This window comes from Elephas maximus, chromosome 10 (assembly GCF_024166365.1).
Source record: "Elephas maximus indicus isolate mEleMax1 chromosome 10, mEleMax1 primary haplotype, whole genome shotgun sequence".
In the NCBI taxonomy this organism is placed as follows: domain Eukaryota; kingdom Metazoa; phylum Chordata; class Mammalia; order Proboscidea; family Elephantidae; genus Elephas; species Elephas maximus.
In genome coordinates this window covers 65,022,331-65,035,685 of record NC_064828.1, presented here as the reverse complement: position 1 = coordinate 65,035,685, position 13,355 = coordinate 65,022,331, and the positions used below count along the sequence as shown (strand labels likewise).

General features: G+C 33.9%; 1 protein-coding gene across 1 annotated transcript in view; it reads right to left on the bottom strand.

The window, feature by feature from the left end:
• STYX (serine/threonine/tyrosine interacting protein) overlaps nucleotides 1-13,355 on the bottom strand; it is a 62,857-nt gene that overhangs the window by 26,196 nt on the left and 23,306 nt on the right. Inside the window, exons 2-6 of the mRNA XM_049897820.1 lie at nucleotides 10,263-10,295; nucleotides 7,315-7,368; nucleotides 3,513-3,610; nucleotides 853-913; nucleotides 418-454 (exon numbers count right to left, since the gene is read on the bottom strand). Of these exons, the coding sequence (XP_049753777.1) occupies nucleotides 418-454; nucleotides 853-913; nucleotides 3,513-3,610; nucleotides 7,315-7,368; nucleotides 10,263-10,295 (283 nt within the window). The remainder of the gene's footprint in view (nucleotides 1-417; nucleotides 455-852; nucleotides 914-3,512; nucleotides 3,611-7,314; nucleotides 7,369-10,262; nucleotides 10,296-13,355) is intronic.

The window sequence follows — 13,355 nt, the reverse complement described above, 5'->3', positions numbered from 1 at the left end:
CCATGTTCTGATTATTGATGGATGTCTGCAGCTGTTTCTTTTCATTTTAAGTTGTATAAGCACCATAGTACAACAAACTGACGGATGAGTGGTGGATGATATACGTACCACTTGGATATTTATTTTCAAATCTCTACCATTTATTTATACTAGCTGTGTAAAGAATACAACAGACTTTTAGGTTAAAGAGATTTAATGGTGAGAATATTTGAAACCAGTTCTGTAGGGATATTTAAGAAAGGCTATCCAAATGAAGCAACAGCTTGGAAAATAGAAATTTAGGAATACTCTATTATATTTAATTACGACTTCTATATTCTATGAAAATATAAAATATACTTAAGGTTAAAAAATTAACCATAACAAATAATCTTTTCTGAAAACAAACACTAGCTAAGTAAAGGAAATATTGTTTACCTCCAGTTTGTAAGCTCCCGTCAATAAACTCTTTAGTCTGAAGACAAAAGACAATGGGGTTATAATAAAACATATAAATAAACATACACATAAAATATAAAAATATATTGAAAATAATAAATTTCCAGCTAATTTATATAGATTTTTCAAAATGCTACAAATATTTAAACTATTGTAAGTTTAAAAATTTATATAGGAGCTAAAATTTAATTTGAATAAAATAAATTTAAAATGTGATTTCTCACATATTTAGAGATCATAAAAAAAAAACTCTACAAATAATTCATTTTCTTTAAAATGTTATCCCACAATTTTCAATCACAAGAAACTAAAAGTAGTATAAGAGAGAATTATGTTTCACAACATTAAGCTATAGAACTACAATTAGAACGTCAAATCATAAATAAATTTGAAATGATATTAAAATATACCTACCATTGGGAAAAAACGTATTATATTTTCAACCGGATTATCTGCAATATCCAAGACTAAATATCTGAAAACAGAATATTTTGTTATAAGCACAATTTCAGATAAAACTCCCCTTACATTTAAAAAAAAAAACTTTGAAAATTTCTTGGCAACCATGAAAATAGAAAAGTCATAAGCAAAAAATCTTTCTCTAGATCAGAGTAAATCCAAAAAACAAAGACAGTAAGTCCTTGCCACCTTTACTGTTATTCTTCTATTTCTATCAACTTCCCTAAGACCGGAAAACTCTCCTCTAAGTGGCCCTATGACCCCTCCTCACAATCCTACAGAGGACCATGGAGATGAAGGCCCAAAGTCTGAAAGAAAAAGAGTTCATAAAACAGAAGGCAGTGGTTTGATGAAAGTCATTGTTTTCTAAGAGACCACCTGTCCTGGAATTTTCTACTCTGGAAAACATTTAAAGTAAGGCATTATTAATATATGACGCTTATTTTATTTTGTGAAAAATTCCCATTTCTAACCTACCCAGGATCACCAATTTACTAACTAGTCAAATTAAGAAATCAATTTTTAAGGTCAACATTTCTTTAAAAATTACTTCTTTAATGATCATTTAGGTAGTAACAAATAAATTCAGGGCTTATCACAGAAAGTCAAAGCTAAGGATACGAGGAAAATCCAATATAGAAAAACTATAAGGATTCTGACAATGGCTCTATCCTCAAGTGATTGGGTAGACGTAGATGCTATACACAATACTGCTTCAGAAAAAAAAAAAAGTTAATTCAGAATCAAACTAAGACATCTTATTGCATGCAATTCTAAAATGTTAAGAACTACTAGAACTACCATCAATCTATAAGAAGCTAGTATCTTAAGTCTAAAGATAAAGAGCCTGTACCCAGAACTGTAATAACTAAGAATAAAATTAAAAATGTAATTATATGGTATTTTACAATACATTGCCATTTTCTTTAATATACACAAGTTTATACATACACACAGGCACAAACAGCAGAGAAAGATTTAGAAAGAAATATACCAAAATGTTAAAACTAGTTTTCTCTGGACCATGGAATTATGAATGAGTGTTAAATATTTTTCTTGGTGTCATTCTGTATCTATTAAAATATCTATAAAGGATAGTATTTCTTTTACAATTAGAAAAAACTCAATATATTTTATATTAGAATATACCAAACAAAATCTGTTGCCATGGAGTCGATTCCGACTTATAGCAACCCTACAGGACAGAGAAAAATTGCCCATTAGGGTTTTCAAGGAGTAGCTGGTGCATCTGAACCACTGATCTTTTGGTTAGCAGCCAAGTTCTTAGCCACTGTGCCACTAGGGCTCCACATACGTATGTATACGTATATGTGTATACACATATATACACACCCACACAAGCATATATGTACGTACATATTTATGTTTTGAATATTTTTTAAACACATTGAAAGCATGCACATGGTTCTGCATCTTGCTTTTTTCATGTAATAAATCTTAGAGATTATTCCATATCAACACACATAGACATACTTCATCCATTTTCATGGTTACATAGTATTCTACTGCATATTTAAACAACATATTTTAGAGTATGCTGATGAACATTTAGGTTGTTTTCATTTTTACAAACATTAAAGCACAGCATTAAAGTATTTTTAATATAAATGCTTTTACATAGATGGAGCAACTCTAGAATGATATTCAAGGAAAAGTTAATAGTAGCCGCCTACCAAGAGGACAGTGGGGTGTTTGGGTTTAGAGGACAGACTTACATTCATTATATACCTTTATGTACCCTTTGACTTTTGTGTTATTTGTAATATATTCTTTTTTGAAAAACTTTCAAATAATTTTTGAAAAGTTAAAGAATATTAAACACCACTAGATGCTTAACCTCATTCATTACAAGATAAATAGAAAGCCATATTAAAATATATGAGACATCATTTTTACTCCATCAGACTGGAAAAATGTAAGATGTTTTATAATTCTGTCCTGATAAAATGCACCTGATAGTGAGAATGTAAAATGATACAACTTTCTGGAGGGCAATTTGCAACATCTATTAAAATTCTCATATTCTAAGATCTAGAATTCCACTTCTACAAATTTATCCTATAGATATTAAAGAAAAAAAAAAAATCCAAACCTGTTGTCATCAAGTCGACTCTGACTCATTACGACCCTACAGATACACTCACAAATCAACTGACATATATACAGGCATACTTACTATACACTATATTAGTGAAATTCTGGCAATAATCTAAATGTCTGTAATAGGAGACTGATTGAATAAACATATACATAAACACACTTGTATATGCAACACGTAACTCTGGACGGATCCTCAAGAAGAAGTGACTATGGATGGCTCTAAGGAGGAGAACTGAGTATCCAGGTGATAGGAATAGGAAAACCTACTTTTCAGTATATATTCTTGTGTACTCTTTGAATTCTGCATTACATGCATGAATTACCTATCTAAAGTTTTTTTTAAATAAAATTTCTTTTTAAAATTATATACCCTATGACCCATCTTTACAAAATAGGTATGTACAGAATAGTCTTCTAGTATAAAATAAACTTGAAAACTACATTAAATGTTTGCTACCCTTAACATTTTTATAAATCATAGCAATAATTCTTACCTAAATAATTGTTGAAAGTTTGGTTTAATAAAGTTTGCTTCAATATTTTGTCTTATGCATATTATGTGGGTTATTCCATGTTTCTGTAGTATGGGTAGCTATAAAGAAAGAGGGGGACAGGTGAGAGCAGTAGTTTTAAAACAGAAAACATTATCCTACTATAACACAGCTATATGAAAATAAATACACAGAACTCAACACAGAAATAATAACCATATTAGAAACAATGAGTCTTAAGTATGGAAAATTAAATTTAATTTTCTAATATATCTCAAGTGATCGGCAAGATAGTTCAATGATTGAAGATTAATATACTACATGTCCTCAAAAGGTTAAAAGGGATATTTTACACCTTAAATTTTACAGCTAGATAGGTCCTTAAATACAATTTATTTGGGAAACAGTACTACATAGTGGGTAAAAGCATGGGCTTTGGAGTCATGAGAGCCCAAGCTTTAAATTCTACCTCTGCTAATGGCCTGAGTTCTCGTGCTCAGTTTCCTTGTGTGAAAACACTACTTACTTACTGAGGGGTTGTGAGAATTATATAATATAGGTAAAGTGCTCATCATGGTACCTGTCACATGTCAAGTGTTTAGTAAATGGTAGTTATATACATAGACTGTAAGCTTTATTCTTTTGGGGAGATTACTAAAACACAGAACACTTAAATTAGTAAACAGTTCATCACCACTGACCTAATTAATAGCAGTACCAGAGCTCAAACCTCTAGACTACTATATATCATTCCAATATATTTTTTTCTACAAGCCAGAATTAATTTATACAATTTAGAGACTCTCATCAACCGTTTGCTGGTTTAAAATTCTCCTAAAGTTAAAAATGTCAACTCTAATGATATTCTGTAGTTTTGTCTTTTTTTTCCCTGTATATTTAAAGCAATTTAATATGACAACTCTGAAAATTACCAAATAATAAATTCTTATAAGTGATTATAGGTTTCAATGAGTTTATAAATATCATGTTATTTTACTAGCTAGAATCAAATTCCATGAGAGCAACAATTTTTGTTTGTTCATTGATTTATATTAAATATGTATAGCAGTGCCTGGCACATAGTAGGTATTCAATAAATGAATGAAAACTCTTGCTAGAATGAAGAATCAGAATTAATAACCTTGTATTTCCTGACACTTTCAATTTATGATTCTATGTATTTAATTCCCACTTTCTGCATTAAACAGTCCAGAACTGAAATTCACAAGAGTAGTCAAAGAATAATTTTATGGACTTCAAAAGTTTTAAATGTTAATTTTTGCAGTAAATTCTCCTATGTCTGGCACAGATTACAATTCAATTCTTTTTGTATTTCTTGACTACATTCTGAGTTAGAGGAAGGGAGGTAAGGATTTAAGCTAGGATTAAATCATCACCCAACAGTCCATGTTCACATTTATGTCAAACTTCCAAATGAATTCAACATTCACTCCTTTGTTTACACTTGATGATCCAGGATAGCGTTTCTGTGTTTCTTCTGTATCTACTTAATTAATGCGAGAAACTAAAAGAGGCCATATATAATTGTGGATAAAATCCTCTTTTAACAAGTGTGAAGGCACCTAACAACAATAAGTGAAAAACAAATCTTGTCAAAATAGAATCCTAATGTAATAGCAAACATGATATTTTGTATTTTTCAGTGGATTTTTGTTTATATAAAGCAAATTATGACTTTAGCTATACCTACAAATAATAGAGAAATTTTGCAAAAAGAAACAGTTTACTAGTTGCAGAGAGCCTAAATTTCTCTTTTATTAAAACTGTATTTGAATGTACTAAATACACAGGCTTAAGTAAATGAGTCTTTGAAAAGGAGTTTGTTCCCTAAGGTTTATTTATCCCTATTATTATTTTTGATAAAAGATAAATTTTGGATAATAGTATGAAAAGAAAAAAGGGATATATTACGGGGACTCAGGTTAGGGGACATCAAATTTTGCCATAGAAGAAACAAGGCCTTTTCCTAAGTCTGATAAAATCATGATGAAATTGAAGGGGGAGAGGTTGTGAGTAGACAGACCTGTAAACAAACACTTATACTATAATGTGAAAAATACTATAATAGATATAATTATAAAGTGCAGTATGAATGAATAAAAAAGAAAATCGTCTGAGAAACATGTTGAAGGCCAATACTTTGTGAATATTACTTAACTGAGAAATAATTTGTTTATATTTGCCATTTACAAAGTAAAAAAAAGGCACAGTTAAATCTATAGTCATTTGCCTACCCTTTCCCCAATATTAAAAAAAAAAAACCATTGTCATTGAGTGGGTTCCAACTCACAGCAGCCCTTCAGGACAGGGCAGAACTGCCTCATGGGGTTTCCCAGCCTGTAATCTTTATGGAAGCAGAATGCCAACTCCTGTGGAGCTGCTGGTGAATTCGAACTGCCCACCTTTTGGTTAGCAGCCAAGCACTTAACCACTGCACCACCAGGGCTCCTTCCCTAATACTTTACCACCATACAAAGGCCATCAAAATTGCTGGGATTATTTTTTGTTATGCCTCAACAGTTAAAAAACCTTTCAATTTCAGAAGAACTGACTTTAACTTTTAAAAACTCCCTTTCACTTAAAATTCATAAACATATCAAATTATAAAATGAATGTTTAAAACTCTAGATATTACAAAATTAACTGTAGGTAGATACCATACCATAGCTTAAGTATAAAACCAAAACCAAACCTGTTGTTGCTGAGTCAATTCCGACTCACAGCGACCCTATAGGACAGAGCAGAATAGCCCCATATGGTTTCCAAGGCTGTATATCTTCCTGCAAGCAGACCGCCACATCTTTCTCCAGTGGAATGACTGGTGAGTTTGAACTGCTGACCTTTTGGTTTGCAGCTAAGCGCTTAACCACTATGTCATCAGAGCTTCTAACAAGTATACTGACTTCTAAATAGCCAAAGTTTGAGGAAAACATCTGAGAGACAGGATTTCTAATTCAAAGAGAACTAGTTGTATCGTTAAAAGCAAAGATACATTAAACAAACCAAAAAACCAAACCCATTGCCATCAAGTCGATTCTGACTCATAGCGACCCTATAGGTCAGAGTAGAACTGCCCCATAACGTTTCCAAGGAGTGCCTGGTGGATCTGAACTCCCAGCCTTTTGGTTAGCAGCTGTAGCCCTTAACCGCCATGCTACCAGGGTTTCCAATTAGGCATGGGTTAAATCCTTCTGGAAGTGGCAACAACACTGCTACATATATTAAAATCAGACTCTACCATTTTAACTGTGTTAACTGAGGCAGCGCATTAATTCAGTTAACTCTACAGCACATCTATACAGTGCAATGCTTTCTAACCAGGAGCACCCAGACCTCTAAAGTCTGCAAAAACATAAATGGTATGAGTCACTTTCAATTAAAACACACACACTCTTGTGGTTAGTAAGGAAAGACTAAAAATGAAAATGTTAAATTTCCTTACTTTGGGCTTTAATTGTATCTCATACCGCTCAGGAGCTATGTTGAGCAACTGTAGATGTCTAATATTTCAGAGGGTAAATAAAGTATTAAATAAAGGCCAACTGTTTGGTAAATCTTTCACCATGGATTTTAAAGGAAAAATAAACGAATTTTTCTGCAATTTGTGGTGAAATTCTTGAGAACCACTGATCCAGGAGAACTGGGAAAGCGGGAGACACTCCAGAGTAACAATAAGTGTTAACACAAAATATTTGAGGACTTGCTATAAAATAGAACTATTACTACTAAAAACTCTCTAGAAAAGTTTGTTAATGAAGTTTCTTGGTGAACCTAAAGTTCATACCTTGCTTTTCATGGCAGAAGAATATGGGCCTAAAAACAATCCAGGTAAAATTTCCTGGGGAAAAAAGAAAAAGAGAGAGAGATATATTTACTAACAGCAAATTAAATCACACACTATGTATCTCATAAAACTGGATTTGTGTGGTTTTCATAGTTGTTATAACAATTTGCTTAAAAGCTTATTATTTAGGCAGTATTTCCTAGCCATACTATGCAAATGATTGAGAACAAAAAACACTGATGTGCTTCATAACATCAAATGAGACATTTAAAGTTTAATATAGTTCTACAAAGTCAGGTATTTCAAGTGCATGTTGCTTTTTATAAGCAGTTTGGGTAGAATAAGAACACTGTATAGTTGTCTTTTAGATTAATAAAACCTCTTTAAATTTTACTTCTATTCCACGGTATAGACTAGAAATAAAATAGGCATAAGGAAAATCAACTCCTTGGAATTACACAAAACTTTATTTAGCCAAATCAAAAGTAGCACAAGATAAAACAGGATTAAAAATTATTTATAATTACAGAATACTGTAATCACAAAGCTAAAAAAACAAGACCAATTATCAAATGTCTGCCTTCTGACAGAGTTTTAACAATTTAAATAATTACCTTTCAAATGTTAAATTCAAATTTATCCTTTGTAAATTCAATACAGAAAGGTTTTCGTCTGGATATATCATACCCTAGATACTGATGTAGTACGATCTCACAGTTCAGTTCTATAAAACAGTTGCTGATGAGTCTACTCTGACTTGTGGCAACCCCATGTGTGTCACAGTAGAACTGTGCTCCGTGCGGTTTTCATTAGCTGATTTTTTAGAAGTGGACTGCCAGGCCTTTCTTCTAAGGCAACTCTGGGTAGACTTGAACTGTCAACCTTTCAGTTAGCAGTGGAGTAGTTAACCATTTGTACCTCCCCGGGAATTCTCTAAGATATCATAATGATTTGTGAATAGGTCAGATTTCTACCAGTTTCTTGTGGGAATTATGTTTTATTCACCTTTGCATTCCCCATAGCACACACACACACACACACAAAAAGCCCTCATAGGTACTCACATATTTTAAAACAATGGATTTTCACTAAGAGAAAGGAAACAGATTTTTAGAAGTCAAGGGATTCCCAGGAGTGACAGACATTGATCCTGGGGCTTGCAAAGTTGACTGCAAATGCTACTTAAATGCAAAACAAAAATGAATTGCTATGTGGGTTAGTTATCATTTTAATTCCTTCCAAACTGGGCTTAATTACAAAATTGACTGGAAATCAATATCTGAAAGACTGATTTGCTTTACAGTCAACTCTCCTGAATTTATCTAAATTAGACAAATGTAGAAACGCAAACTGCATATAAGGCTAATGTTGCACTTATACTTTCAAAGGAAATAAAAAGTTCTACTCTAAAGGAAAAGGCAACAATTCATTTTCTGAATTCTTTTTTTTTAATATTTTTACATATTTATTACTGGTCTCTTGAAAATATAAGTTACATGCTGTGTAGCTATAATAGATTTTTATAACTATTCTACAGTTATAATAACGTAGAAAACAGTTATAATAATGTAGAAAACATTATTATAACTGTAGAATAGTTATAAACATTTTTTGCCTCTTATTCCGACATTTTAAGCAAAATCTGGCAATTTAAATGAAACCTGTAGATCTACAATTAACCAAACATAAAAGTACAAATCAATACTGTTGTCGTTAGTTGCCACTGAGTCAGCTCCAACTCACAACAACCCTATGAACAGCAAAAGGAAATGTTGTCTGGTCCTACGCCATCTTATCATAAAGAGATAATCAATATTAACACCGACAATATTCTAAAATATATCTGTAGGAAGCACACTTTTTAAAAAAAAATTTTACCTGATTAATTAAACTGTTTACTGGATAATTTTTTAATCCATGAAACAAAAAAATCAACAAGAATCTATTATCCTTTTAGCACAAAAATGGTGAATCATCACTTTCTTTCAAACATAGCATTTTGACACGACTCTTCTATAACAAAAGTATTTTTCTTAATTTATCTATTATTTGAGGTGAGAATAAAAATTCAAAAAAAATTTTTTTGTTCCCCCTTTTCATTATTCTTTTTCTTTCTCCTCCTATGTGTTTTATTCTTACCTTCTGGTTCTTTCTTATCGGACTTTCCTCTTCTACTTTTCACTATGTCCCTTGGCTTTCTTGTATCCTGACTGATGGTCCCTGGGAGCATAACGGCTATGGACTACAGACCCTGAGCCAGACCCCTGGCTCTACTTTACTACCCCGCTTTCAAGCTTTCTGGAATCTAGTCTGCTCTAATACCTGCCATAGCCCTGGGCTCCAAACTTGCATTGGCTTTCCAGCCTCAGTCCTTGCCTTGCTCCGAGGTCCATGTGCTCCCTGTTCTTGACCCTCTCCTCTTTATACCACTTATCTGTCCACTTGTGTGTCAAAATCATGAGACTTAATGTTTCCAAAGAAGAACTTTGTCTTAGGCATGTTGAATCTCTGCTGTCTGGCAGTGTCTTTCAAAAAAAAAACAGATATTAATAAGTAGTTGCTAAATCAAATGAAAGTATGAAGGAGTGACTGAATGCATGGAATGAATGTTGAAAAGATTATCATTAGTTGGTTGAATGCCTGGTGAAACTACAATGTTTATGTTTGAGAAAATAACTTTTTCCTACTCCAGCCAAAGCACCTGAACATTGATGCTGTCTTAAGCATCTTGCATATATTATATGTGAACCTCACAGTAACTCTACACATTTTCCCTCCTTTTTAAGATCCATGATCAAACTTAAATATGTGGATATTTAAAATACTTAGTGATGAACCTACAGATCATGAGTCAGCTGGTCTCAAATCCTCTGTGAAATGAAGTCACGTTATTTAATAATGATAATAATAATATGATTTGGCTTGAGCAGAAAAATAACTTGTCATACCTGCATCTCTCGTCTCATAGGATAGGTCCACTCCTTAAAAAAAGAAAGACATGAGGGTAAAAGTAAATAACACTATACAAATGTCACCAATTAAAGGTTAAAGATACGAAGTACAAGTACATGCATTTTTAAAAGTTATACTTTAAGAACATCCTATAGAAATAGCAGACACAGCTGGCTCTGCAAACACCTGAAAATTTAAGTGTCAAGAAAGAAACATGATTCTTTAAATAATTGTTCTTCCAGAATTCTGATTGTGTTACTTCATGCAATGGATGGAATAGCTCATTAATCATAAGAATAAATACTCCAGAAGTGTATTCCCAAAAAGTAATTTTCTCCATCAGAGATGTCAAATAGTTTTGTTTTTTGCCTGTCACGCCAACTGCAACCAGCAATCTAAAACACTACATGGAGAAAAACTCAAGAAGAAAAGAGTTCCAGTCTCAATGAGCAATCTCTGCAATGCATGAAAGAAACGATGTTATGTGACAGGTATTTGCCATTACTGATGCAAACTGCCAAACACTTATCAAAAAGCCTTTGCCATATTTCACGTGGGTTTAAGGTTCTGTTTAGTTAATTCCCTTCACAGACATATTACATGAAAGCAGAGAATTCATTCTGTGTTTAGAATGCAGACCAGTATTAAGAAGATGGAAAATAATGCCAAATGCCAATGGCAAAAGACAAAAATATTTAAAAGTTAACAAAAAAAGGGATTACAGGAAATTGATATGAAGAATCAAATATAGAACAGATAGCCCTCATTTGTAAATGGATTGCATTCAGAAAATTTCTAAATTTATTGCTTAAGATTCAGAATTATAATTAGTAATCAGTCCTCAGAATAGTCCAGAAAAGTTTTTCAAAATCTTTTTTTTTTTTTAATAACTTTTATTAAGCTTCAAGTGAACGTTTACAAAACCAATCAGTCTGTCACATATAAGTTTACATACATCTCACTCCCTACTCCCACTTGCTCTCCCCCTCTTGAGTCAGCCCTTTTAGTCTCTCCTTTCTTGACAATTTAGCCGGCTTCCCTCTCTCTCTATCCTCCCATCCCCTCTCCAGACAAGAATTGCCAACACAATCTCAAGTGTCCACCTGATATAATTAGCTCACTCTTCCTCAGCGTCTCTCTCCCACCCGCTGACCAGTCCCTTTCATGTCTGATGAGTTGTCTTCGGGGATGGTTCCTGTCCTATGCCAACAGAAGGTCTGGGGAGCATGGCCGCCGGGATTCCTCAAGTCTCAGTCAGACCATTAAGTTTGGTCTTTTTAAGAGAATTTGGGGTCTGTATCCCACTGATCTCCTGCTCCCTCAGGGGTCCTCTGCTGTGCTCCCTGTCAGGGCAGTCCTCGATTGTGGCCGGGCACCAGCTAGTTCTTCTGGTCTCAGGATGATGTAGGTCTCTGGTTCATGTGGCCCTTTCTGTCTCTTGGGCTCTTAGTTGTCGTGTGACCTTGGTGTTCTTCATTTTCCTTTGCTCCAGGTGGGCTGAGACCAATTGATGCATCTTAGATGGCCGCTTGTTAGCATTTAAGACCCCAGACGCCACACTTCAAAGTGGGATGCAGAATGATTTCATAATAGAATTATTTTGCCAATTGACTTAGAAGTCCCCTCAAACCATGTTCCCCAGACCCCCGCGCTTGCTCCGCTGACCTTTGAAGCATTCATTTTATCCTGAAAACTTCTTTGCTTTTGGTCCAGTCCAATTGAGCTGACCTTCCATGTATTGAGTGTTGTCTTTCCCTTCACCTAAAGCAGTTCTTATCTACTGATTAATCAATAAAAAAAACCCTCTCCCACCCTCCCTCCCTCCCCTCCTCGTAACCACAAAAGTATGTGTTCTTCTCAGGTTTACTATTTCTCAAGATATTATAATAGTGGTCTTATACAATATTTGTCCTTTTGCCTCTGACTAATTTCGCTCAGCATAATGCCTTCCAGGTTCCTCCACGTTATGAAATGTTTCACAGATTTGTCACTGTTCTTTATCGATGCGTAGTATTCCATTGTGTGAATATACCACAATTTATTTACCCATTCATCCGTTGATGGACACCTTGGTTGCTTCCAACTTTTTGCTATTGTAAACAGAGCTGCAATAAACATGGGTGTGCATATATTTGTTCGTATGAAGGCTCTTGTATCTCTAGGGTATATTCCCAGGAGTGGGATTTCTGGGTTGTATGGTAGTTCTATTTCTAACTGTTTAAGATAACGCCAGATAGATTTCCAAAGTGGTTGTACCATTTTACATTCCCACCAGCAGTGTATGAGAGTTCCAATCTCTCCGCAGCCTCTCCAACATTTATTATTTTGTGTTTTTTGGATTAATGCCAGCCTTGTTGGAGTGAGATGGAATCTCATCGTAGTTTTAATTTGCATTTCTCTAATGGCTAATGATCGAGAGCATTTTCTCATGTATCTGTTGGCTGCCTGAATATCTTCTTTAGTGAAATGTGTGTTCATATCCTTTGCCCACTTCTTGATTGGGTTGTCTGTCTTTTTGTGGTTGAGTTTTGACAGAATCATGTAGATTTTAGAGATCAGGCGCTGGTCGGAGATGTCATACCTGAAAATTCTTTCCCAATCTGTAGGTGGTCTTTTTACTCTTTTGGAGAAGTCTTTAGATGAGCATAGGTGTTTGATTTTTAGGAGCTCCCAGTTATCGGGTTTCTCTTCATCATTTTTGGTAATGTTTTGTATTCTGTTTATGCCTTGTATTAGGGCTCCTAGGGTTGTCCCAATTTTTTCTTCCATGATCTTTATCGTTTTAGTCTTTATGTTTAGGTCTTTGATCCACTTGGAGTTAGTTTTTGTGCATGGCGTGAGGTATGGGTCCTGTTTCATTTTTTTGCAAATGGATATCCAGTTATGCCAGCACCATTTGTTAAAAAGGCTATCTTTTCCCCAATTAATTGACATTGGTCCTTTGTCAAATATCAGCTGCTCATACGTGGATGGATCTATGTCTGGGTTCTCAATTCTGTTCCATTGGTCTATGTGCCTGTTGTTGTACCAGTACCAGGCTGTTTTGACTACTGTGGCTGTATAATAGGTTCTGAAGTCAGGTAAAGTGA